The following is a 24,051-nucleotide window of genomic DNA, read 5'->3' as shown; positions in this document are numbered from 1 at the left end:
GATCACACTGAATTAAATTAAAAGTAAGTATGTACCATCCAATACTTTACAATAAGTAGATAAGACTGTTGTTGTTGTTGTTGTTGTTGTTGTGGTCTTCAGTCCAGAGATTGGTTTGATGCTGCTCTCCATGCTGCCCTATCTTGTGCAAGCTTCTTCATCTCAAAGTATCTACTGCAACCTACACCCTTCTGAATATGCTTAGTGTATTACTCTCTTGGTTTCCCTCTATGATTTTTACCCCCAATGCTGCCCTCCAATACTAACTTGCTGATCCCTTGATGCCTCAGAACATGTCTTACCAACCAATTCCTTCTTCTAGTCAAGTTGTGCCACAAATTCCTCTTCTCCTCAATTATATTCAGTGCCTCTTCTTTAGTTACACGATCTATCCATCTAATCTTCACCATTCTTCTGTAGCACCACATTTTGAAAGCCTCTATTCTCTTCTTGTCTAAACTATGTATTGTCCCTGTTTCACTTCCATACTTTGCTACAGTTCATACAAATACTTTTAGAAACGACTTCCTGACACTTAAATCTATACTCACTGTTCACAAATTTATCTTCTTCAGAAACGCTTTCCTTGCCATTGCCAGTCCACATTTTATATCCTCTCTACTTCGACCATCATTAGTTATTTTGCTCCCCAAATAGCAAAACTCCTTTACTACTTTAAGTGTCTCATTTCCTAATCTAATTCCCTCAGCATCACCCGACTTAATTTGACTACATTCCACTATCCTCGTTTTGCTTTTGTTGATGTTCATCTTATATCTTCCTTTCAACACACTGTCTATTCCATTCAACTGCTCTTCCAGGTCCTTTCCTGTCTCTGACAGAATTACAGTGTCATCGGCAAACCTCAAAGTTTTAATTTCTTCTACATGGATTTTAATTCCTACTCCAAATTTTTCTTTCATTTAAGACAGTAATTGTACATAAATGTAGAATTTACTTATGTAGTTGTGTCAGCAGCGTGTCTTGTCTACTCAGAACCGTATATCAGAGTACTTTGTTTTACAACTGTCGTCATTACTTACTACATGTTGGTGGTACAGATGGAGGGGGTTTGGAGGTGTCAAGAGGAAATGAACTGAGACTGATTGGGGGAGGGGAAAGGAAGCAGGAAGGGGGTGGTGGGGATGTCATGAGTTTAACAGGAGAGGACATATGGAAATTATATAGCATATAATTATATAAAATCCTTGATGAAACCATAATGGTGTAGAACAATGGGTATGTAAAATAGTGAAATTATAAAATGGAGAAAGGCGGATTGACAGGCAAAGAAAGTGGGCGAGGGGCAGGGGGGGGGGGGGGGCTGTGGGCAAGCCAGAATGGACAGGGGGTGAAGGGAGAGATTATGGCAGTGATGCTATGGGTTTAACAAGATATGGTCTTATACTAAAATTGCTAAAAGTCAATAATGTAAAAAACCTGTTAAGATAGCAGAATGGATGCATAAAACTGTAAGAGGGAGACAAAAATTGTAGAGTACAAAAGAGGAAATAAAGTAGCAAAAACTGAACTAATGTCAGAAGGTATTCAAAGCGTGACACTTTGAAAGAATATAGTCATAAGTTCTTACTCTGAAAGTATAAAACGAAAATTGTGTTAAACTTTTTTTTGTAAATACATTAAAAGTATAGGTCTAGGACAATTGAAGTATAAATAGTGAAAGACATACAGATCAAAAAATTCGGAAGTGGGATTATGCTGAGGACCTTGAATTGCATGAAGTGTCATTAAATATTATGAATTTCAAATAACATTGAAAGTATAATGCTGTAAAAATATAAAACAAATTATAAAAGTGAAATTATGCCAGGCTCTTGCAGATGGCATGTAAAAATCTCAGTTTCTTCCAACATTGTCAGGAGGTGTCCTTTAGATTTATTGTGAAACACTTTCAAATGCGAATCATTAGTTCCAGTTGCATGCTTCAGTGTTTGAAGATGCTCATCAAACACTGTTTTATTACTATGACTTGAAGCGTGCTTTTGAAGTGCATTTAGTTTTACTTTGTTTTGCATCTGAAGATGACCCAGAGTGACTGAAACATGTAATTTAATTAAAAATGTGCAGCTGAGACGGAGCTATAAATGAGAATTATCCAAACAGTTGTTGAATCTCTCAAGACGATTATGTCAACTATAGTGAGAATGAATGCTGTCCGGAAGCATGCCTCACCATTCCCCCTGCCCTTAGTGTATGTCTTATGTACAACTTATACAAGGAGTACTACAAAGATGAAAATATATTACCTGTTGAAGAGCCCATTTATTGCAGATCTTTCAGTAATGGCTTCAACTTACACCACAAAGTACCCTGTTTAAAATGTGGAATGTGCAAAATACAGATGTCCATTTTAGAAGATGAAGATGGAGATGGAGATGGAGAAAAGATCTTGGAAGCACAACATGAACTTCATCTTTGAAGGGCACAGGTTGCTCAAACAGCTATGAAATAAGATCCAAAATATGTCAAAGAATAATAAATTGTTTCATGCCTTTACTTTTGACTCTCCACCTTTCCCCATACTGGCTTATCAGAAAAGAAACATGTACTTATACAACCAAGGCTATCATGAGCTATCGACTAATTTGGGCTTTAGGTACATACGGGATGAAATGATTGTTTCATGTGGTTAACAAGAAATATGTTCTTGTGTTACAAGACACATTACTACAAGAGCCTCAACATCAAGACATGTTGTCAGGTATAGAGGCACTTGTACAGGACAGAACAGAACTTTAAAACTTGAATTGTCTTGTGAAATTGCTGCAAAGCAGTGATAACATAGGTATTATTGACCATACATTTAGGGTGAGTGGTTACTCCTACTATCAAATGATTCAGATTTTGGGTCCATAATATCTTAAACAAGACATAAGATCACTTTTGTTCCTGCTGATTGGCACTCCATAATCTCAAAATCAATAAATAAGAAAGCTTCTTTTTAACAGAAATGTCAGTTCAAGACTTCAAGTGTATGAAGACTCTTGAATAAGCAGGAAAAAAGTCACAAACAAACCAGTGTCATGGCTTAACATATAATGAGTTCATTTAGTGAAGAATGAATCACTGATGCTATATTACAAGGAAACTCATAAGGAGGAAGTTCCATTTTCTGCTCTATGTCTACAGTCAGCTAAACTAGGGAGGCCAATCTCACTCTAGCATATTGCTTTGGAAAATCTATACCCTGGACCAAGGAGAAGACAACACTAGATCCCTAGATCTTCTACATTACATTCCACCCATCAGCCATGCTTACAAAACACACACACACACACACACACACACACACACACACAGAAAAAAAGAGAGAGAGAGAGAGAGAGAGAGGGGGGGGGGGGGAGAGGGAGAGAGAGAGAGAGAGAGAGAGAGAGAGAGAGAGAGAGAGAGAGAGAGAGAGAGAGAGAGAATGATACAGGCCCACTGAAATTTAATGATATTGAACTTTACCAAGATTTCTTGTTGCACAGAAAGCATGTTGTCATTGTATGGGGTGTTCAAAAAGTCTCTCCACAGTGCTGTATGATTGTTGGCTGCGTGTTCCGTATGATTGTTTGCCTGCCTGGGTTACTTCCCTTCAAGTGAACTCTCCCGACATCCCACTGTTTCATTTCTCTCAGCCAGTGTCAGCAGTATCATTGGTGTGTGTCGTTACGTGTTGATGCGAACATTTAAGTTTAGTTCCTTTCTTCATTTCTGTCACTGTTAAAATGGTAACCATTGAAGAACGTGTGTTTTTAGTCGAACAAGTTTTCAAAGCTGGCAGAAAATACACAGCTTCAGTTCATCAAACATTTAATTCAGTTTTCCCGGAGACAACACTCCCACATCACAATACTGTGCGCGATTTGATTAACAAATTTCGAAGTATGGGTTCAGTGACAGATGTGCCAAGAAGTGGTCATCCTAGCATTTTGTCTGAGGATAAACTACTCAATATTTCCAATAAAATGTCCATGAGTCTGAACAAGTCAGTGAGAAAACTCACCCAGGAAATCGATGTTAGTGTCGGAAAGGCCCACACAGCTGTAAGGAAAAGATTAGAAATTTTCCCATACAAAGTGACAGTCATGCAAGAACTAAAAAATACTGATCATGGTAAGAGACTGAATTATTGTCAATGGTTCAAAAATTTTGTTCAACAAAATGGAAGGGATATTCTTAATGAAACATTTTTCACTAATGAGGTGTGGTTTCATTTATCTGGGTACATGAACTTGCAAAATTCTTGTATGTTGAGTACTGAAAATCCATTGTGTATTCATGAGGAACCACTTCATTCTGTGAAAATAGGAGTTTGGATTGCAATTTCTAGATGTTGGTTTGTGGGACCCATATTTTTCAATGAAACAATAAACACACAACAATACTGCAGTAATATTCTGTACCCATTCATAGGAGAACTTGTGTTAAGTTAAATACTGAATGGTTATTTTCAACAAGATGGAGCAATTGTGCATACAGCTCATGTTTCAATGTCACTGCTTCCTGATGTTTTTGGTGATCGCATAATTTCACAGGGACTTTGGCCTCCACAATCACCTAACAACCTAATACCACCTGACTTTTTCTTCTGGGGTGCAGTGAAAGCAACTGTCTATAAAAACTGTACAAAATCCATTAATGAATTGAAAACTGCAATATCCACTTTCACTGCTTCTGTTACAGAAGAAATGTTACAGCTTGTGTTTGGAAACATGATTAGATTAATTGAATTGTATATTCAACAACAGGGAGACACTTTCAACATTTAATGTGAAAATTTGTAAGTAAAAATGACTATTCAATAAATTAATAACTTGTATTTCACTGAGTTCCATTTCAGTATATTCATTGCGGCATACGGCATGCGCGGCTAACAATCACACAGCACTGCAGAGAGATTTTTTGAACACTGCGTATTACCCTTACCTACTGAATAAAATATATAATTTGTAACTAAAATATATTGTGTGTCTATTTCAGTTTACAATATGTATAAATTTGTTCAAAGACAAAATAGTTTAAGCCAACATAAATTATTTTCAATGATAATCACAATGGAATAATGCCACCTTTCTGCAGTGCACAACAAAAAAGTGCTAATGATTTCTTATGGAATTTATTGTAATGCATCTAACAAAACCTTCAACACTGTAAGGAAAAGACAGATTGCTACTTACTATAAAGATAACACATTAAGCTGCAGACCGGCACAATTAAAAGACACACATTAGCTTTCAGCCACAACAAAAATGGTTCAAATGGCTCTGAGCACTATGGTACTTAACATCTGAGGTCATCAATCTCCTAGAACTTAGGACTACTTAAACCTAACTAACCTCATCCATGCCCGAGGCAGCAACTGTAGCGGCCACGCGGTTACAGACTGAAGCACCTAGAACCGGCTCAGCCACAACCTTTCTTAGAAAAAGGAAGAGACACACACACACACACACACACACACACACACACACACACACACACACACACACACACACACACACCATTTATTCTCACAGGGAAGCACACCTTACACTCACATAACTGCCAACTCTGACAATTTTGAACATAATGCAATTGTCACATTGAATGGAAGCTAAAAACTGGAGGCAGGGGGAGGGGGGGGGAGGGGAAGGGATAGAAGTGTATGGGTGAGATGAGAAAGAAGCGTTGCCTAGCAGAGTGTGCAGGTACTAAACTGCCAACAGGCACAGCATCGGGAGGCTGTGGGGTAGGGAGGTGGGGAAAACAGAGTGAAAAAGGAGAGGAGTGGGGAAATATGGGCAGGTGCACTGGAACAGAGTAGCACACAAAGAAGGTGGGAGATGAGAACAGAGAGGCACTGATAGGACAGAGGGGGTGGAAACTGTTGGGTGGAGGGTGTGGGGACAGTATATTACCATAGGTTGAGGCCAGGATGATTTTGGGAGTGGAGAATGTGTTGTAAGAGTAACTCCCATCTGCACAATTCAGAAAAGCTTGTTGTGGAGGGGAGCATCCAGATAGCTCGGGTAATGAAGTGGCCATTGAAATCAACCATGTTATGCCACATGGGGGTCTACTTAGCTCTTAGCCACAGTTTGGCAGTGGTTGTACATCCTGGTGGACACCTAAATAGAAGTTATACCAAAATAAAAAGCTGTGCAATGATTGCAATAGAGCTGGTAAATGACATGGCTGCTTTCACAGATGGCCCAGACTGTGATGGGGTAGGATAAGCCTGTGACAGGACTGGAATAGGGAGTGCTGGGTGGGTGGATTGGGCCAGTCTTGCACCTTGGTCTTTCACAGCAATATAATTATTGTGACAAGAGGCTGGGATTGATGTTGCATACGGATGGACCAGGATGTTGTGGAGGTTGGGTGAGTGATGAAACACCACTACAGGAAGGGTGGAAAGGATCTCACGTAGAATGTCCACCATTTCAGGGTGTGATGATAGGTAATCAGCCCTGGCAAAAAATGTTATTCAATTGTTCCAGTCCAGGGTTGTATTAGGTGATGAAAGGAGCACTCCCTTGTGGCTGATTCTTGAAGGTGGTGGGAAGATTGGGGATGTGAGGGGAAATATGATGGGAGATCCATTTGCAGACTAGGTCTGGGTGATAGTGCCAGTTAGTGGAGGCCTTGGTGAGACCTGAAGCATGCTAGGGAAGGGAATTCTTGTCACTGCAGATATGGCATCGCTGGATGGCCAGGCTGTATGGGAGGAATTTTTTGGTGTAAAAGGGATGACAGCTATCAAAATACAGATACTGTTGCTGGTTGGTGAGTTTAATGTGGACAGAGGTGCAAACAGAGTTAATATTCTCCAAAACTTCCTTCCATTTATCAATGACGTGAGGCCATACCATGGATAGATCAGCAGCAAATCTCCTATACTGTTGGGTTTAAAATGCCGATACGCACATTTTTCTTCAAAATCCTACATAACTAATTATTAGAATCAGTACAGGCAGATTTCTAGTTTGCTACCTTAGCCGGTTGTACTAATGTAACTGCTTGACAGTTGGTGTTCTCATATGGTATAAAACTTTGATCCTCAATTCCTTGAAAATGCTGGAGAAGTGCATCATATTAGAGCATCATTTGTAACATCCCCATATGTACTACAGCTGTGCTAAAGATGAGCAAAATTGGTAATTACTTTAGTGGTATGCTACCCTTGTCAGCAAGTACTATCTTGCCGAGGTATCAAATGAATTTTTTGACTGGACTTCTTGCTAAGATGGGCACAGCATGCTATTTTGAAAGAAGATTCATCAACAGATACAGAAGTAACTTCATGAAATATATTAATGACCTGGAAGACAACATAAATAGAAACCAAAGATCAAGATTTTAAACATGGCTGAAACAGCAACTGTTGAAATTCTTCACGGTAAATGATGACAGCCAAAACAGTTGCAGGATAAAGATTTATTAATTAATTAATTAATAAATCTTTAGCCTGCAACTGTTTTGGCCGTCATCATTTACCGTGAAGTAACCAAAGACTTCTTGCCGATGATGCTGTCAATCCAAGCAGATCTCAAGATTCTAAAGTGATGCAAAGGTTAGCAACTTGCTTTAAATGTCCAGAAACAAAAAATAATGAATTAAACAAAAGGCAAAAAATATCAATGAGAGACAACATAAATCAATTAACTCACACAAATACCTGGGTGTAACAATTCTTGTGGATATGAAATGGAATGATCACATAGTGTCAGTTGGAGTTAAAGCAGGTGGACATTTCAGTTCACTGATAAGATACTAGGAAAATGCTATCAGTATACAAGAGAGATTGCTTACAAAGTGACTCACCCTAGAATATTGCTCAAGTATATGGGACACACAAAAAAAGTAGGATTAGCAAGGGATATTGAATATTTATGAAGGAGGGCAGCATAAATGGGCTCCAGTTTGCTTGAATCAGGGATGAGCATCATAGAAATTCTGAAAAACCAAACTGATAGACACTTGAAGGTAGACACCAATTATCCTGTGAAGGTTATAATGGGTCACTGTACTCTAACATTACCTTTTTTTATAGAAATAACCAATACCATGTATATATTGATTCTTGTATGGGTGAATATTAAATCAGCTGTCTGTCTGAATGAAGTTCATACAATTTTGTATACAAAGTATTATATTTCAGGCTGAAATGTATAAAAAGAAATTAATGTGTTATAATCAATATGTACTAACAGTTAAAATTACTCTTCTTTCAAAAATATTTGAAATTATGAAAATTCAAGCACACTTAAAAATCATATTATTAATTGCACAATCTAATTCTAATTATTAAATATATTTCTGGATTAATTTACAAGATAATTAAACATTTCTGTGAAGATTCTTCTTTTGGCAAAAAGTATGTAAACTCTTTCGCTTTGTAAACATTTTGGAATTGTATGAGTACCGCAGAATGTAAGTATTAGTAGTGGGCATGCCTCTGATGGAATCAGATGTGTTTTTGAATGTGTTGCTTATAATGTAACTTTTGGTATGACAGAAGTAAAATTTGTAAAGTCAGTGTGAATTAGAAGACTGGGATAAAGTAAAAAAAATATTCATAGCAATAGGCAAATCTTCATCAGTTATTTCATCTTCAGGAACCCAGAACGTTATAAAAATTATAGCCTCAAGAATGTACCCCTAGACATAACAAGAATTAGAGCCAAAAACGAGAAGAGAAAAATCAAGATAATTAAAAGGTTCTTCATTTGTATATCTTATGCCTCTCAAGGTTTTTATAAAAAACAACCAGACTAAGAGGAATTTTATGGTGATGTGTGGGACAATTATATTACGAGTTACATAGTTTCAAAAAAATGTTTTAACTGAGCAACCTAGAAACATACTACAGATCGCTATGTATCAATCCCAGGGGGACCATGAAGGCAAAATGAGACTAATGACACCACACACAGAGTCATTAAAGCAGTCATTCTTTCTGTGCTTCAAACACCAATGGAACATGGTACAATGGGAAATACTCTCCACTATGGTTTGCAGAGTGTGGATGTAGATGCACACTATAGATTGTCACAGTGGGTAGACGGTGCATTACTAGTGAGGTAAGAATTAAAATTTTCAGCACTGGTTATTATTGAGAATATACCAACTTGCTCTTTCAGTGCAATGAAACAAACAGGTGCCACGTTCACTCAACACTGACAAAACATTTATCTAATATCAGTTAGAAATAGATTCTTTTTATTATGTCAATTGTTTTGGAGACCGTTTTGTATTTATAGTGTAATTAATGCTAAATGAATACTGGATTATATTTTCAAATTAATAGTCTTGAGAAAAAATAAATAAAAAATGTATTTATCTTAAAGACTTATTATTTAATGATAACTGTAATCGTGGAGGCAACAGATATGGCATCATTACATAACTTCTCTGATTTTTTAAGGTACATACCTGTTTTCTTACTGATATCATCTAAAATCTGCTTTAACTTCTTAGAGCTCCTACCAGCTATTCCCCATGTAAAACCATCATTTACTTTCGATAATCTTAAAGCTTCTTCAGTAGTATATTTTCCAGTAAAGCCACTGGCACCAAATATAACAAGGTCCAGTTTTTCTCCTTCAACTGATCCTGCTGAAAATTTTTAACACTAATGAGAAAAAAAATTGAAGTGACTTGCAAATATATTATTATCTTATAACATTTGTTTGAACGTAATGCTTTTTATAAAATACAATTGGAATATGACAGTTTTTCTGATACAGGTAACGGGGCTACTAGAAAAAGAAACATCATATATCACACTGTTAATACCAAAATAAACTGATTGTTGAAACTCAATGTATTAATTAAATTTATTTTCTATGAAAGTTTTCTAATATTCAAAAAACTAAAAGTTATGAGTCTGGCAGATTTCAGTTATAAATGCAATTTTTACTTTGGTATTTTGCAGACTCTGTGCTCATTAAACCTTATTATTTAAATAATAAACTATTTTTTCCATGAGTGCAAGCAACTGGACACAATGCTCACCCATGCCTTGCAAGAACTGTTATCAAAGAACTAAGATCAGATTTTCGAATCAAGAACAACTGCCAACATGAGTAACGTAGAAGTAGATATCCTCAGAGTAGTGAAGCAACTTAAATCATTTAACAAAGGCAAGTCTTCCAGTCCAGACTGTATAACAGTTAGGTTCCTTTCAGAAAATGCTGTACAGTAGCTTCATACTTAACAATCATACATAACCATTCGCTTGACGAAAGATCCATACCCAAAGACTGGAAACTTGCACAGGTCACACCAATATTTAAGAAAAGTAGTAGGAGTATTCCACTAAATTACAAGACCATATAATTAACATTGATATGTGGCAGGAGTCTGGGACATACAGTGCTATTACAAATGATTGAAGCGATTTCATAAATTCACTGTAGCTCCATTCATTGACATATGGTCATGACACACTACAGATACGTAGAAAAACTCATAAAATTTTGTTCAGCTGAAGCCGCACTTCAGGTTTCTGCCACCAGAGCGCTTGAGAGTGCAGTGAGACAAAATGGCGACAGGAGCCGAGAAAGCGTATGTCGTGCTTGAAATGCACTCACATCAGTCAGTCATAACAGTGCAACGACACTTCAGGACGAAGTTCAACAAAGATCCAACAACTGCTAACTCCATTCGGCGATGGTATGCGCAGTTTAAAGCTTCTGGATGCCTCTGTAAGGGGAAATCAATGGGTCAGCCTGCAGTGAGCGAAGAAACGGTTGAACGCGTGTGGGCAAGTTTCACGCGTAGGCCGCGGAAGTCGACGAATAAAGCAAGCAGGGAGCTAAACGTACCACAGCCGACGGTCTGGAAAATCTTACGGAAAAGGCTAAAGCAGAAGCCTTACCGTTTACAATTGCTACAAGCCCTGACACTCGCTGACAAAGTCAAACGCTTTGAATTTTCGGCGCGGTTGCAACAGCTCATGGAAGAGGATGCGTTCAGTGCAAAACTTGTTTTCAGTGATGAAGCAACATTTTTTCTTAATGGTGAAGTGAACAGACACAATGTGCGAATCTGGGCGGTAGAGAATCCTCACGCATTCGTGCAGCAAATTCACAATTCACCAAAAGTTAACGTGTTTTGTGCAATCTCACAGTTTAAAGTTTACGGCCCCTTTTTCTTCTGCGAAAAAAACGTTACAGGACACGTGTATCTGGACATGCTGGAAAATTGGCTCATGCCACAACTCGAGACCGACAGCCCCGACTTCATCTTTCAACAGGATGGTGCTCCACTGTACTTCCATCATGATGTTCGGCATTTCTTAAACAGGAGATCGGAAAACTGATGGATCGGTTGTGGTGGAGATCATGATCAGCAATTCATGTCATGGCCTCCACACTCTCCCGACTTAACCCCATGCGATTTCTTTCTGTGGGGTTATTTGTGAAAGATTCAGTGTTTAAACCTCCTCTACCAAGAAACGTGCCAGAACAGCGAGCTCGCTTCAACGATGCTTTCGAACTCATTGATGGGGACATGCTGCGCCAAGTGTGGGAGGAACTTGATTATCGGCTTGATGTCTGCTGAATCACTAAAGGGGCACATATCAAACATTTGTGAATGCCTAAAAAAACTTTTTGAGTTTTTGTATGTGTGTGCAAAGCATTGTGAAAATATCTCAAATAATAAAGTTATTGTAGAGCTGTGAAATCGCTTCCATCATTTGTAATAACCCTGTATATTGTATTCGAACATTATGAATTACCTCGTGGACTTCGACCGCTGAAGATTACGGCTTCGTCTCTGAATTGGACTTTTACTAAGATGTGTGTGTGTTACCACGAACCTTTGTGGAAAAGTAGAAGTGAACTTTTGTTTGCCTCAATTAGGAGACTTTTACTGTCTTCATTATTGTTACCTTTCTTTTGTTGTTCAGTCATCAAATGTGTAAACTAACATAAATATAACTTGTGTTTGTGAAAAATTGCGAACTGTCAGTCACACACAAGTGGCGACGAGTTGGCGCCTGCATGTGTCTTCCCCATGGCAGTAGTTGTACTTCAGCAGCCGGCCCAAAATGTGCACAACTTACTACTAGGTTTTCAACAGTTTTGCAAGGAATCTCAGGATACACAGGAATGTTTATTTGTGGAACTCTTGCAAAACCACACAGTTTCGCCACCCCCGCCGTTTCCCGCTTTCAACGAGGATGCTGAAGACTTAGAAACATACAAGAAGCGGCACCAGCAGCATTTTCAGATCCACCAGTTTATCCAAGAGGCTGTTTGTCGTTCCTACTTTTTGTCCTGGAACCAGTCCAAAGTGTATGTTCTTTTGATGAAACTCCCAACTTCGACCTCCGGATTCTTTGACTTTCTCCCAGATTTGTTAGGTTCTCGCGGCTTACTACCAATGACGGTTCCACATGTTGGCTGCTCGTATCGAATTCTACCAGTGTCGCAAGAAGGCTGGCCAATCCTATCACCAGTGGGCGGCGGAAATGCTAGGTCTCAGCCGGAAATGTCACTTCAACACATGAGTCTCCAAAGAATCTTACATGGAGAAGATGTTCTGCAATCACCTCATCCACGCCGCCCCTGATGTGGCTTTCCGGCACGACGCCCTCCGAGTCGACAATCCTACTCTCAACCAGATCATTGATCTAGCATTTAAGTACGAAGTCTCTACAGCGCCAAACAAGTGTTTGGAATCCTGGGCGGAAGTGGCCCTCCACGACTACAGTGCCTCAGAGCCCATCACATCGCTGGTGGAGGTCGAAGACATTTCCACTATCCATTCCAATGGCTGGCACCGACCATCGAAGGTGGAGGTCGAAGACGTTGCCACTATCCATTCCAATGGCTGGCACCAACCATCCTGTTCTGCACAGCATCAACAGGACAGCCACCCTGTACAGGAATTCGCACCCTCAGACGGCTTCGCAGGTCCGGCGCAGGCCGTCAGTGCACAGAGGCCCCTGCACCCTCACCAGCGCCGCCAGCCCCTCCGGCTGCCGTCCTGCCCGTGCTTTAAGAACCATGCACGGGAAGACTGCCCTGACAAGTAGGCGTATTGTGCAGTGTGTACCTATAACAGACATGTCAGTTCGGTCTGCCAATCTTGACAGCCCACTCCTCATCCAACCAATGACCGTCAGGGACCTATCCTCATGGATATCAATCAGGTGCAGTTTTCAGGATCTTCCAAACTGATGATTGACATTTAGGTCAATGGTCAGCCATTGCAGATGCAGATGGATACTGGAACAGCGGTCTCACTGATCAGCTGTTCCTCTTGTGCAAAGATTGTGGTGACCCCCGGCGTCCACACCTCGGCGCCTCCTTACTTATTATAATAAGCACGGGATTGCCCTCTTGGGTCAGTTCACGGCTTCCGTCCTGTATAAATAGTTCGCTGGAAAGTTACATTCCTTGTGGCCAACAATGAGGCCATGGTGGATCTCTTCGGGTTGGATGCCTTCTGTGCCTTTGCTTCATCATCAATGACAATGTTCATCTGGTGTCTTCCCAGGTTCCATTGCCGGCAGTTGATAACTTGTGCATGGAATTCCACAACCTCTTCTCACTGGGCATCGGTTGTGCTCAAGATTTTCATGTGTTGCTCCAGCTGAAACCATCTACCTGCCCAAAGTACTTCTGGGCCCAGCAGGTTCCCCACACCCTCCAGCATCCTCTTTAACAAGAATTGGACCGTCTCACCATAGAAGGAGTTATCAGTCCAGTCTGTTACAGTTTGTGGGCGACACCCTTGTTCATCCTCAAAAGACCAGAGAGGCGTCTTTGAGTTTGTGTTGACTTCAAGGCTACGCTTAACCCTCAGCTACAGGTTAAAGACTATCCCCTCCTGTGTCCCGAGGACCTGTTCTCCAAGCTCACAGGTGGAAAATTTTTTTCGAAGATCGATCTTGCCGAGGCCTACCTCCAAATACCTCTTGATGAGCCTTCTACTCACTTGGCCATCATCATCACACTGTTTGGGCTGTTTCAGTTGAACCGCCTCATGTATGACATCACTTGTGCACCAGCCATCTTTCAGCTTTACTTGGAACAGCTCTTGCGGGATACGCCAGGTTGTATCAACTACTTCGACAACATCGTCATCACCGGCCATACCGTGGATGAACATCTCAGCCATCTGCGACAATTGTCCTGCACCTGCGGACTGTGGGCCTAAAATGCAACCTTGCTAAATGCTCCTTTTTTCAACCTGCTATCTCCTACCTGGGTCACATCATTTCCCATGATGCCATATCACTTACCTTCTCCCACATCGTCGCTATAGCGGCCCTTCCTCATCCACGTGATGTCCACCAATTGCGGTCTTTCCTGGGTAAAATTGCTTACTATAAAAAGTTCATTCCCTCTGCCGCCCGCGTTGCGGCGCTCCTCCATCACCTATGCTTAAAGAATATGCCTTTTCATTGGCCCCCGGCTTGTGAATTGCCTTTCCAAACCTTAAAACGGAAGGTGGACTCATGGAGTGTCTCATGCCATATAACTCCTCCCTTCCTCTCCTCTTGGTTACAGACACCTCAGACTATGATGTTGGGGCTGCCCTTTCACACTGTCTACCGGATGGATCAGAATGCCCAGTGGCGTACATATCTAAATCCCTTACAGATGCCCAAGGCAAATATTCCCAAATTGAGAAGGAGGCCCTAGCCATTGTGTTTGCCTGTACCAAATTCCTCCCAAACCTTTACAGTACGTCTTTTCACTTGATCACTGACCATAAGCCCCTCGTAGCCTTATTTTCCCCATCAGCCCAGTTACCCACAAAGACTTCCCACCGCCTGCAGTGATGGATTCCTTTCACGTTTTAGGTACACCATCCATTTCTCGCCAACCTCGCAGCATGCTGTAGGGAAGCAGCCTACTCACGCCTTATAAAATTCACATCAGTCTTTCCATTGTGTGACAGCCAGTCCGCTGTAACTAGCTCTGACGTCATAAATGTTGCGCAATACTTTAAAAATCAAGTAAATAACCTGAAAAGTTTCTAGCATGTCAGGAGTAATACTAAATCAATATGTGTTGAATATCAGTTCAATAACTTAACCATTTTCGAAATTTGGACTTTTTCTGTAAAAATCATTGGCGCAACAGAAAAGAGCTAGAAACTTAAAAATTTATATTTAGATTCCTTTTGCATAATAATTTAGTAGAAACAGTATTCTGGATCTCACAAATTACAATTTTAGTTGAAATTCATGATTTTATGGTTTTTTTATCTTTAAAATTAAGGAATTAAGATAGATTAAGTAGGCGAATAAATAAATCTAGGATGTTTAAATTTAAGTAGAAGGGAGATCCGCTATAACCATAAAGATGTGAGAAGTTTCAACTGAATAACTATAAAACTATAGCGATAGCGTATCTCCAAAGGGCAAGTTCAGAGCTCGTCTACTGCATGTAGTGTAATTAAATTAATTATCTCGCCCAAAATATTTGACAAATCCACGTCAGACTTTTATTATGATTACTCATCTGTGTGCTGATTACACAATTAAATTGAAAGCTTCATTGGCCATCAGCAAAGGAAGCAATGATTTATTCGATAACTTAAAGTGGTGCATTACTAGCCCAGCGGCTAGTAGGGAGAGCAGATTTGATCAGGCGTTCCCTTAGCCGTCCACACCATGGCTTTATATGTAAGAAAGCTGCGTGAAAAAAGGCAAGGCCCCAGTTCTCTCCAGACACTGATTAGCGCACCAACTGTGCCGGGAGCCGCGTCGCGTCGGTATCGTTGATATAAACAGCCTCAGATGCAGTAATAAGTTACTCGGGATACGCGTAACCATGAAAGCATTTTCGAGTGAAGTGTTAATTTTGGGATGACGTTAATGATCTATCTTCAGTTTGCGTATGTCGTATTTTCACGTGCCGCCGCAGGACAGGTGTTCTACGATTATTTAGCGTGGCGTTTGATGAACATTATCATCAAATTATGGCGAGCATTCACTTAAACATTTAATTTGAACAGTTATAGTTGCATCAGCACATTAGACTCTGAACTGCTCTGGTAGTTGGATTGTGTGGATTCTTTTTGGTCTGTGACTTTCAGAATATAGTGAACATTTTAGAGAGAATGGTTTTTGATTGTGAATCCCAGACGATCTCCTAATTCCTCAGAGCTATAAATGTATTTCTCAGATGAAGTGGGCACTAGGAATTCTAATTACAGGCTTCACGTTTTGCTAATCACTTTCTGGTTGCCAATATTGTAGTTAGAGAGCCAGTGTTGAGAACAGCAAACAACAGCATTAAATAAATAATGGGAACATTAACAATTATTCCACCCGCCGCCCCACAATGCCAACCAGGATTCGGTATTAGATTCATCAGACCTCCTAATTTTTCAGGTCGATGACGACATACAGGATGCATTAGCTGCATTCTCAGTCACAGCTGAAAGGGTGGCCGCAGCAATGACTGCAGATCCACTCATGCAACTGGTGCAGCTTTATGTTCTCCAAGGCTGGCCCATGCTTCCTCCATCTCGCACCCAGGCTAACCTCTGATTATTCTTCTCCATCCGCCATCAACTGGAGGCCATCAGCAGGGTGCTTCTCCGTGCAGAAAATGACGCCAATCCATGAGTCATGGAACCAACTTCCCTGCTGTCCTGGATCCTCCACGTCTTACATCAAGGTAAACCTCCTTTCCATCCCCAATCATATGGAAAGGCGGAGTGCCTTGTTCACACTTTTAAACTCAGATGAAGAAGTACACGGAGGACCGTTCTCCAAAAGAAGCTCTTACATTATTTCTCAGCACCTACAGGGTCACGCCAGTGCGTGACAAGAGTCCAGCTGAACTGCTCCAAGTTCGCCAGCCTCGGACTCTACTCCATCTCCTCCTGCCAGCGCTTCCCGACATTCATCCGGCTCCAAGGTGTGGGCTCACGATTTCGGGCCCTGGCCCAGCTGGCTTCCAGGGGTCGTTATCCGGCCCCGTGGCCGACACCTGTTCAACGTACGCCTGGCCAACAGGGTCATTTTGCATCACCGCAGCCAACTGCATCCTCATTTCCTTGAGCAGCTGCAGCCCCAAATACTGGCTCCTCTCTCTCTCCCGTCGCCGGCCCTTTTGTTGGGGCCTATGTTGATGCCCTCTCCTCAGTGCCCCTGTAGTCGTCCATTGACAGTGCGCCATATTTTATTGTCCTGTCCCCAGTTTATTCACTCTCGTGTTCTCCTGTGTCTGCTGTCTACCTTACAGGAACTTTTAGCTGATGCTCATATCCTTAGTTTTATTACATTGACAGGCCTATCCAAAGAGATCTAACTTCTTTACTTCGTTTATCTGCACCTTTGTAAGTCCTTTCTGGTGTTGTCCCCTTGCATTTTTCTATGCTATTAGTGCACTAACGTTTGTGGCTGGGCGCTAATGACCTTAATAGTTGAGCGCCCTAAACAAAAAAAAGCCTTTTCCAGATGCCAACACCTGGTTGCTCTCTTTTTTGACTTACGTAACACGTATGACAACACTTGGCGACCTTATATCCTTGCCACATTACATGAATGGGGTCTCTGAAGCCCGCTCCCGATTTTATCCAAAATTTCCTGTCATTTCGTACTTTTCTTGTCCAAGTTGGTGCTTCCCATAGTTTGCCCCATATCCAGGAGAATGTGGTCCTGCAGGGCTCCGTATTGAGTGCATTAGTGGCCATTAATGGCCTAGCAGCAGCTGTAGGGCCGTCCGTCTCAGTATCTCTGTATGCAGATGACTTCTGCATTTCATACTGCTCCACCAGCACTGGTGTTGCTGAGCAGCGCCTACAGGGAGCCAGCCACAAGGTGTAGTCATGGGCTCTAACCCTCAGTTTTCAGTTTTTGGCTGCAACGTCGTGTGTTATGCACTTCTATCGGCATTGTACCATTCATCAGGAACCAGAATTTTACCTTAATGATGATCCACTCACTGTAGTAGAGACATATCGATTCTTAGGACTGGTTTTTGACGCCCAATTGACTTGGCTTCCTCACCTCCATAACCTTAAGTGGAAGTGCCGGCAGCACCTCAATGCCCTCCGCTGCCTGAGTAACACCAACTGGGGTGCAGATCACTCTGCGCTACTGCAGCTCTACAGAGCCGTTGTTCAGTCTTGCCTTGACTACAGGAGTCTGGTTTACGGTTCGGCGGTACCCTCAGCATTGTGTTTACGTGACCCAGTGCACCACTGTGGCATTCGCCTAGCAACAGGAGCTTTTAGAACGAGTCCGGTGACCAACGTCTTGGTGGGGACCGAAGTCCCTCCATTGCAGGTTAGGTGTGTGCAATTGCTCTCCAGTTGCACACATTCATAGTTCTTCTGCGCATCCGAATTACCATCTCAGTTTCGCAACCACAGGGGTTCATCTCCCACATTGGCGGCCCATGTCAGGGCTTACAATTGCAGTTTGTGTGCGATCCCTTCTCTCCAAACTGGAGTCCTTACCTTTACCACCTTTACATGAGATTCATTCACGAACACCTCCATGGTGTACACCTAGGTCGTGACTTCGCCTGGACCTTTCACATTGCCCTAAGAACTCAGTTAACCCTGCGACTCTCCACTGTCACATCCTCTTGGTTCTTGACATGTACTGGGGCCATGAAGTGGTTTACACTGATGGCTTGATGGCTGATGGTCACGTTGGCTTTGCCTATGTTCATGGAGGACATATAGAACAGCACTCCTTGCCAGATGGCTGCAGTGTTTTCACGACAGTGCTGGCGGCCATATTCTGTGCTCTTGAGCACATCCGCTCGTGACCAGGTGAGTCATTTCTCCTGTGTACTGACTCCTTAGCCTACAAGCTATCGACCAGTGCTACACTCATCATCCTTTGGTAGCGACCATCCAGGAGTCCATCTATGCCCTGGAATGGTCCAGTTGTTCAGTGGTATTTGTCTGGGCCCCAGGTCATGTCGGAATCCCAGGCAACGAACTTGCAGACAGGCTGGCCAAACAGTCTACGCAGAAACCACTTATAGAGATAGGCTTCTCTGAAACTGACCTTCGTTCAGTATTATGCAACAAGGTTCTGCAGCTTTGGGAGATGGAATGGCATAATCTCAGTAGGCCCAACAAGCTGTGTGCCATTAAGGAAACTACAAATGTGTGGAAGACCTCCGTGCATGCCTTTCGCAGGGACTCTGTGGTTCTCTGTCAGCTGGCCATATGTGGCTGATACATGGTTACCTCTTCCGTCGTGAGGACCCACCTCGGTGTCGCTGTGGCTCATGAATGACGGTCGTGAATCTCTTGCTGGATTGCCCTCTTTTAGCCGCTCTGTGGTGGACTTTTAACCTTCCCAGCACCCTACCTTCGGTGTTGGATGACAATGCCTCAACAGCAGCTTTAGTTTTATGTTTTCTTTGTGAGGGTGAGTTTTACCATTTGCTCTAAGTTTTAGCACATGTCCTTTGTCTCTGTGTGTCCTCCACCCTAGTGCTTTCAGGGTGGAGGTTTTAATGTGTTGCAGAGTGGCTGACTTTTCCTTTTTACCGTCATGGTCAGCCAGCCATGGAAGCCTGCTTTCTTGTTTTAACTTCTTCTACCTGTTTCTTGTGTCTTTGTGATTTTCTTGTCCTCTTTTGTCCCTTTAAGTGTTTGTTGCCCTTCAGTCATTGTTGTGGTTTTTCCTTTCATTCTGTTTTGTGTTGTCTCATTGTCTTATTCTCACCCTTCTGCCATTGTTTCATTCAGAACAAGGGACTGATGACCTCATAGTTTGGTCCCTTCCCCCCTCTTTTAAACCAACCAACCAACACTGACATGGTATTTTGTACACTCCAGGTGTGCTGAGACCTAGTCTGCCCCTTCACAGGCCTCATGAGTTGTATTTCTTCTGGAGGCCTGAACGCTTTTAAAATATTGTGTCTCTTCAGGAACCGGCTAATCCTTCACAACATTGAGCCACAAAAAAGCAGAAAAACATATTTCTTGCTCTCTTCTTCAGTGGTTTTCTTCCTGCACATTTCACCAGGAATAGTTCATGACACCTGTTGGTGATTGTACCCATTTTGCTGGAAGATTCTTTGGAGGTGTTTTAGTTCTGGTGGAAAGTTTTTGGCATCTGAGTCAACTTAAAGCGTGATGTACAGAAGACCATGTTTTTGTGCCGGACAGTGGTGGGTGAGGTACTGACCTGCATATGGGTTTCCTGTAGTTACTGTGGCTAAAGTGCCCGTTGGTCTTTTAGTGACTGAGGACATCAAGGAAGGGTAATGTACCATTTATCCCTAATTTCATAATAAACCTGATGTGGTTGTGAACACCATTCAGATGTTCTAAGAATTCTCCCAGTTTTTCATGTCCATGGGCCAGATGATAATGTGTCATTGATGTAACAATAAAAGTAACTAGGTTTAACTGGTGCCATGTCCAAGGCAATGTTTTCAGATTTCTCCATAAAAAGGGTGGTTATGGATGGAACTAACAGGCTTCCCTTTGCCTCACTGTTCATCTGGTGAAAATACTGGTCACCATATAGGAAATACAATGATTTCAATATGTGCTTAAACAGTCCCACAATTGTACAATCAAATAACTGAGACAGGAGGTCTATACAATCTTTAACTGCAGCATATGTAAATAGGGAAACCACATCAAAGCTGATCAAGAGAAGATGCTTAATTCGGTTGATAAAATTGTTGGTGTTTTTGATGTAAGGCAAACAGTGACCCACATGCAGTGTAAAGAGGCTGGCCAGATATTTGCCAGTCTATAAATTGGTGACCCAATTGTGTTCACAATATGGCAATTAAATGAATTCATTTTGTGGATCTCCAGTAGCCCACAGAGCGTAGTTGGTCATGATGCCTGAGGGAGGAGACTCTTAATAGCAATCTCTTCCAATGCCTACTGTTTTGGGAGCTCTGATATCTTCCTCTTTATTCTTGACATCGGGTCCCTTGGCAGTTTCCTGTTGGTATCCTCCTCAAGTATGAACTAAATTTTAGTGTCAGTCAGCTTTACTCAGAATGATGGATACACTGCTGTAGTCAGTTGGCAGAATCATGTTGAGGGAATCATTGCGGAGTGCGTGAAGGCTGTTGTGTTCTGCCTTAGTCATGTTAGTTGGCGGTGGTTTAGATTTTGAAATAACCTGGCACATTTTGTGTGAATTGCATCTGTACTCTCACTAGGCATCTTGCAAATTGCTTGTTCAACCCCACATACAATACCACAATAGGGAAACTCCGAGGTGCTGGTGTGAAGTTAAGATATTTCTTAAATGCCGAAATGTGTCTCGCATTGATATGTCTCTCCAACATGTTGACGACAGTTCATTCTGTTGTTTTTTGTTCTTCTTTTTGTTGTTGTTGAGTGAGCCAGCTGGATTTTGGAACACCATTATAAAAGAAGATGTAGAAATAAAAATATCTGTAAACACCATAAATAAGGACTGCGGTTTTCAGCTCAGCAGAGCCTGGAACCTGGCTATTGCGGGCTAGGAGTGAACACGACAGATATAGGAAAAAACATTGCCCATTTGGTTAGGAAGTGAGCACCAGTGATGTCACAGCCAACAACACAGCTGTATAATAGCAAAGCGACCATGGCAGTCATTTACTGCTTGACAATAGCCAAGGAGAGCTCAATTGGAAGCTTGTGGGACATTAACCATCTGATGTGGCTAGAAGCCAGAGAAGATTTTATTAATTCATATCACCATACATATAGAGAGGAAATGTGGCACACAGCAGATGTCAACACAAAGAGAACCACAGAGAAATGGAAAGGGACATTCAGCCAGCTACCTCAACAACAGCATGATGCAGAACAAACGGTCATCAATATGATGGAGAGAGATATTGACAAGGCTGCTATTTTGACACTTAAGGAAGGTCTTAACTGTGCACCTCATAGTATCTCAATCTGTGATATAAGTGGGGTTGAACAAGCAATACACAAGATGCCTGGTGAGAGCACACATAAAATTCATCAAGAAGCATGTAGGACTGGAAATGAACTCAGTGGAATACATTCATTCTGCAACAATCCCCTCATTGTGAGTCTGCCAGCTGACAAGGGCAAAGTATCCATCATTCTGAATAAAGCTGACTATGATACTAAAATTCAGGTGATTCTTGAGGAGGATACCTACAGGAAACTGCCAAGGGACCCAATGTCAAGAATAATGAAGGAGACACCAGAGCTCAAAAAATAGTCATTATTGCAAGAGACACAACATTTCATCAATGTTCAGCCCCCCAGGAAAAATGCAACTCATCAGGCCTGTGAAGGGCAGTATAGGGCTCAGAATGCCTGAAGTGTACAAAATACCATGTCAATGTGGCTGCTACCATGTCGGGCAAGAGTAAGCACCATATTCATAAATCAGAAATGTGTGCTTTCAGGCACACCTAAGAGTTATTGTATTTGAGAGCTTTTTTATTTTCCTTGAATGATGACAGTTGAATAAGTACCTGTGTTTGGAATGAAGATATCAATTTTTATTGAAAAACAAATTACTTTTCAACATAGTTCTGCTTTTTCCCAATAACTGTCACTTGACATTCTAATTTGAGTAGAATTGTATATTTCTTGCAAATCATTCGTTGTGTTTAGAACAAGATAAAATGGAAGCCAAGTCAGATGAGTGAGGACTGCAACACCAATTTGTAATGCAGTTCGACAAATTTTGTGGCATCAAGTACAAGTGAATGTGCTGCTGTACTGTTGTAGTGGAGCAGTACTTCCTTCTTTGTTAACTGTTTCCTTCAGTTTCTTAATAAGTGGCCAGTATTTCATTGCAGTATGTCCAGTGATTATTTTTTCTTTTTCTAGAAAGTCTAAGAGTATGACCAACACCACAAAAAATCATTGCCTTAATGTTTTTGGCTAAAAGGGCAGCTCTCATCTCCTACAGATTCACCAGAAGTAACCAATTATTTCAATTAGTTGCTTAATTTCTGAGGTGTGGTTACGATTTTAGGCCTCATTAAGGGTAATAGCTTGATGCATAGAGTACTTAGGATCTTACTTAACTTGCTCCACACACAGCTAAAAAGTTGAAAATGTGATCCATTTGTTATCCACTGTAAGCAATCATGGCACTCTTCAAGATAACCAGTTTTTGTATCTCCATCTTAATCATGAACAATATCATTATTCCCCTCAACTCAATTTCGGTCTCTGGTATTTCATGCACTTTCATTTCAGGGTCGTGAAGAATCATGTTGTGAACTTTTTCACTGATTTCTGTGTGACTATACCTCCTGGGGGTTCCACATCAACAATGGATTTTTTGACCATGTTTAAATTCATTGAACCAGTAATTAACTGTTGTCTTTGACAGCAAAGAATTACCATAAATAGCATCCAGTTTCACTTTTATTTTGACATTCATTTTTCGCCCAAAAACAAAAAGTGAATATGCACATTTGGCATCTTGGCAAAGAGAATGTAGCATAACTGACTGGAATGGCTTCCAAGTCCAAACTAATCTATGGATCAGTGTCGTTTTTGTTGTGACTGACAATTCACAATTTTTCGCAAACACATCTTTTATTTATGTAAGTTTACACAGTTGATGACGAGCAACAAAAGAAAGGTAACAATAACAAAGACAGTAAAAGTCTCCTAATTGAGGCAAACAAAAGTTCACTTTTACTTTTCCACAAATGTTCATGGTAACACACACACCTTAGTAAAAGTCCAATTCAGAGATGAAGACGTAACCTTCAGCTGTCGAAGTCCACAAGGTCGGCATCCGGAGTGAACTAAACTTCAGGGCTGGTTCTAGCTCCTAAGTAGCTGTCTCCAGCCAATCAGGTTTTGGCGTAGGCTCAGAATGTCTGTTACCGTTATCTCATATGTAAATAGCCAGTGTTTACCATGGTGCTTTTGGTATGCCTTGGACACAGACAAACCCATTCTGTGTGGTGTAATATGGGTTGCTGGCCCTCAGGGGCTACTTTGGCTCTGGCACAACACCCTTCCCCCCTTGGAAAAGACGGTGCAGCACGGGTGACTGCGGCGGGGGGAGTACCAATATAAACCGGTGCCGTACGCTGCTCTGCAGCTAAGTCCTCCTGAAGGAGGTACTAAAGCCCAGCTGCCAGAGAGTAG

At 41.4% G+C, this 24,051-nt stretch overlaps 1 protein-coding gene across 2 annotated transcripts in view; it reads right to left on the bottom strand.

The window, feature by feature from the left end:
* Positions 1-24,051, bottom strand: part of LOC126187716 (saccharopine dehydrogenase-like oxidoreductase) — a 118,424-nt gene that overhangs the window by 66,039 nt on the left and 28,334 nt on the right. Inside the window, exon 2 of one of the 2 annotated variants that reach the window (XM_049928959.1) lies at positions 9,421-9,603. In XM_049928959.1, the coding sequence (XP_049784916.1) occupies positions 9,421-9,603 (183 nt within the window). The remainder of the gene's footprint in view (positions 1-9,420; positions 9,604-24,051) is intronic. The other variant, XM_049928960.1, reaches the window with a different exon arrangement.

The sequence above is a fragment of the Schistocerca cancellata genome, chromosome 5 (assembly GCF_023864275.1).
Source record: "Schistocerca cancellata isolate TAMUIC-IGC-003103 chromosome 5, iqSchCanc2.1, whole genome shotgun sequence".
Taxonomy (NCBI): Eukaryota; Metazoa; Arthropoda; class Insecta; order Orthoptera; family Acrididae; genus Schistocerca; species Schistocerca cancellata.
This window is presented reverse-complemented; position numbering and strand designations above follow the sequence as displayed.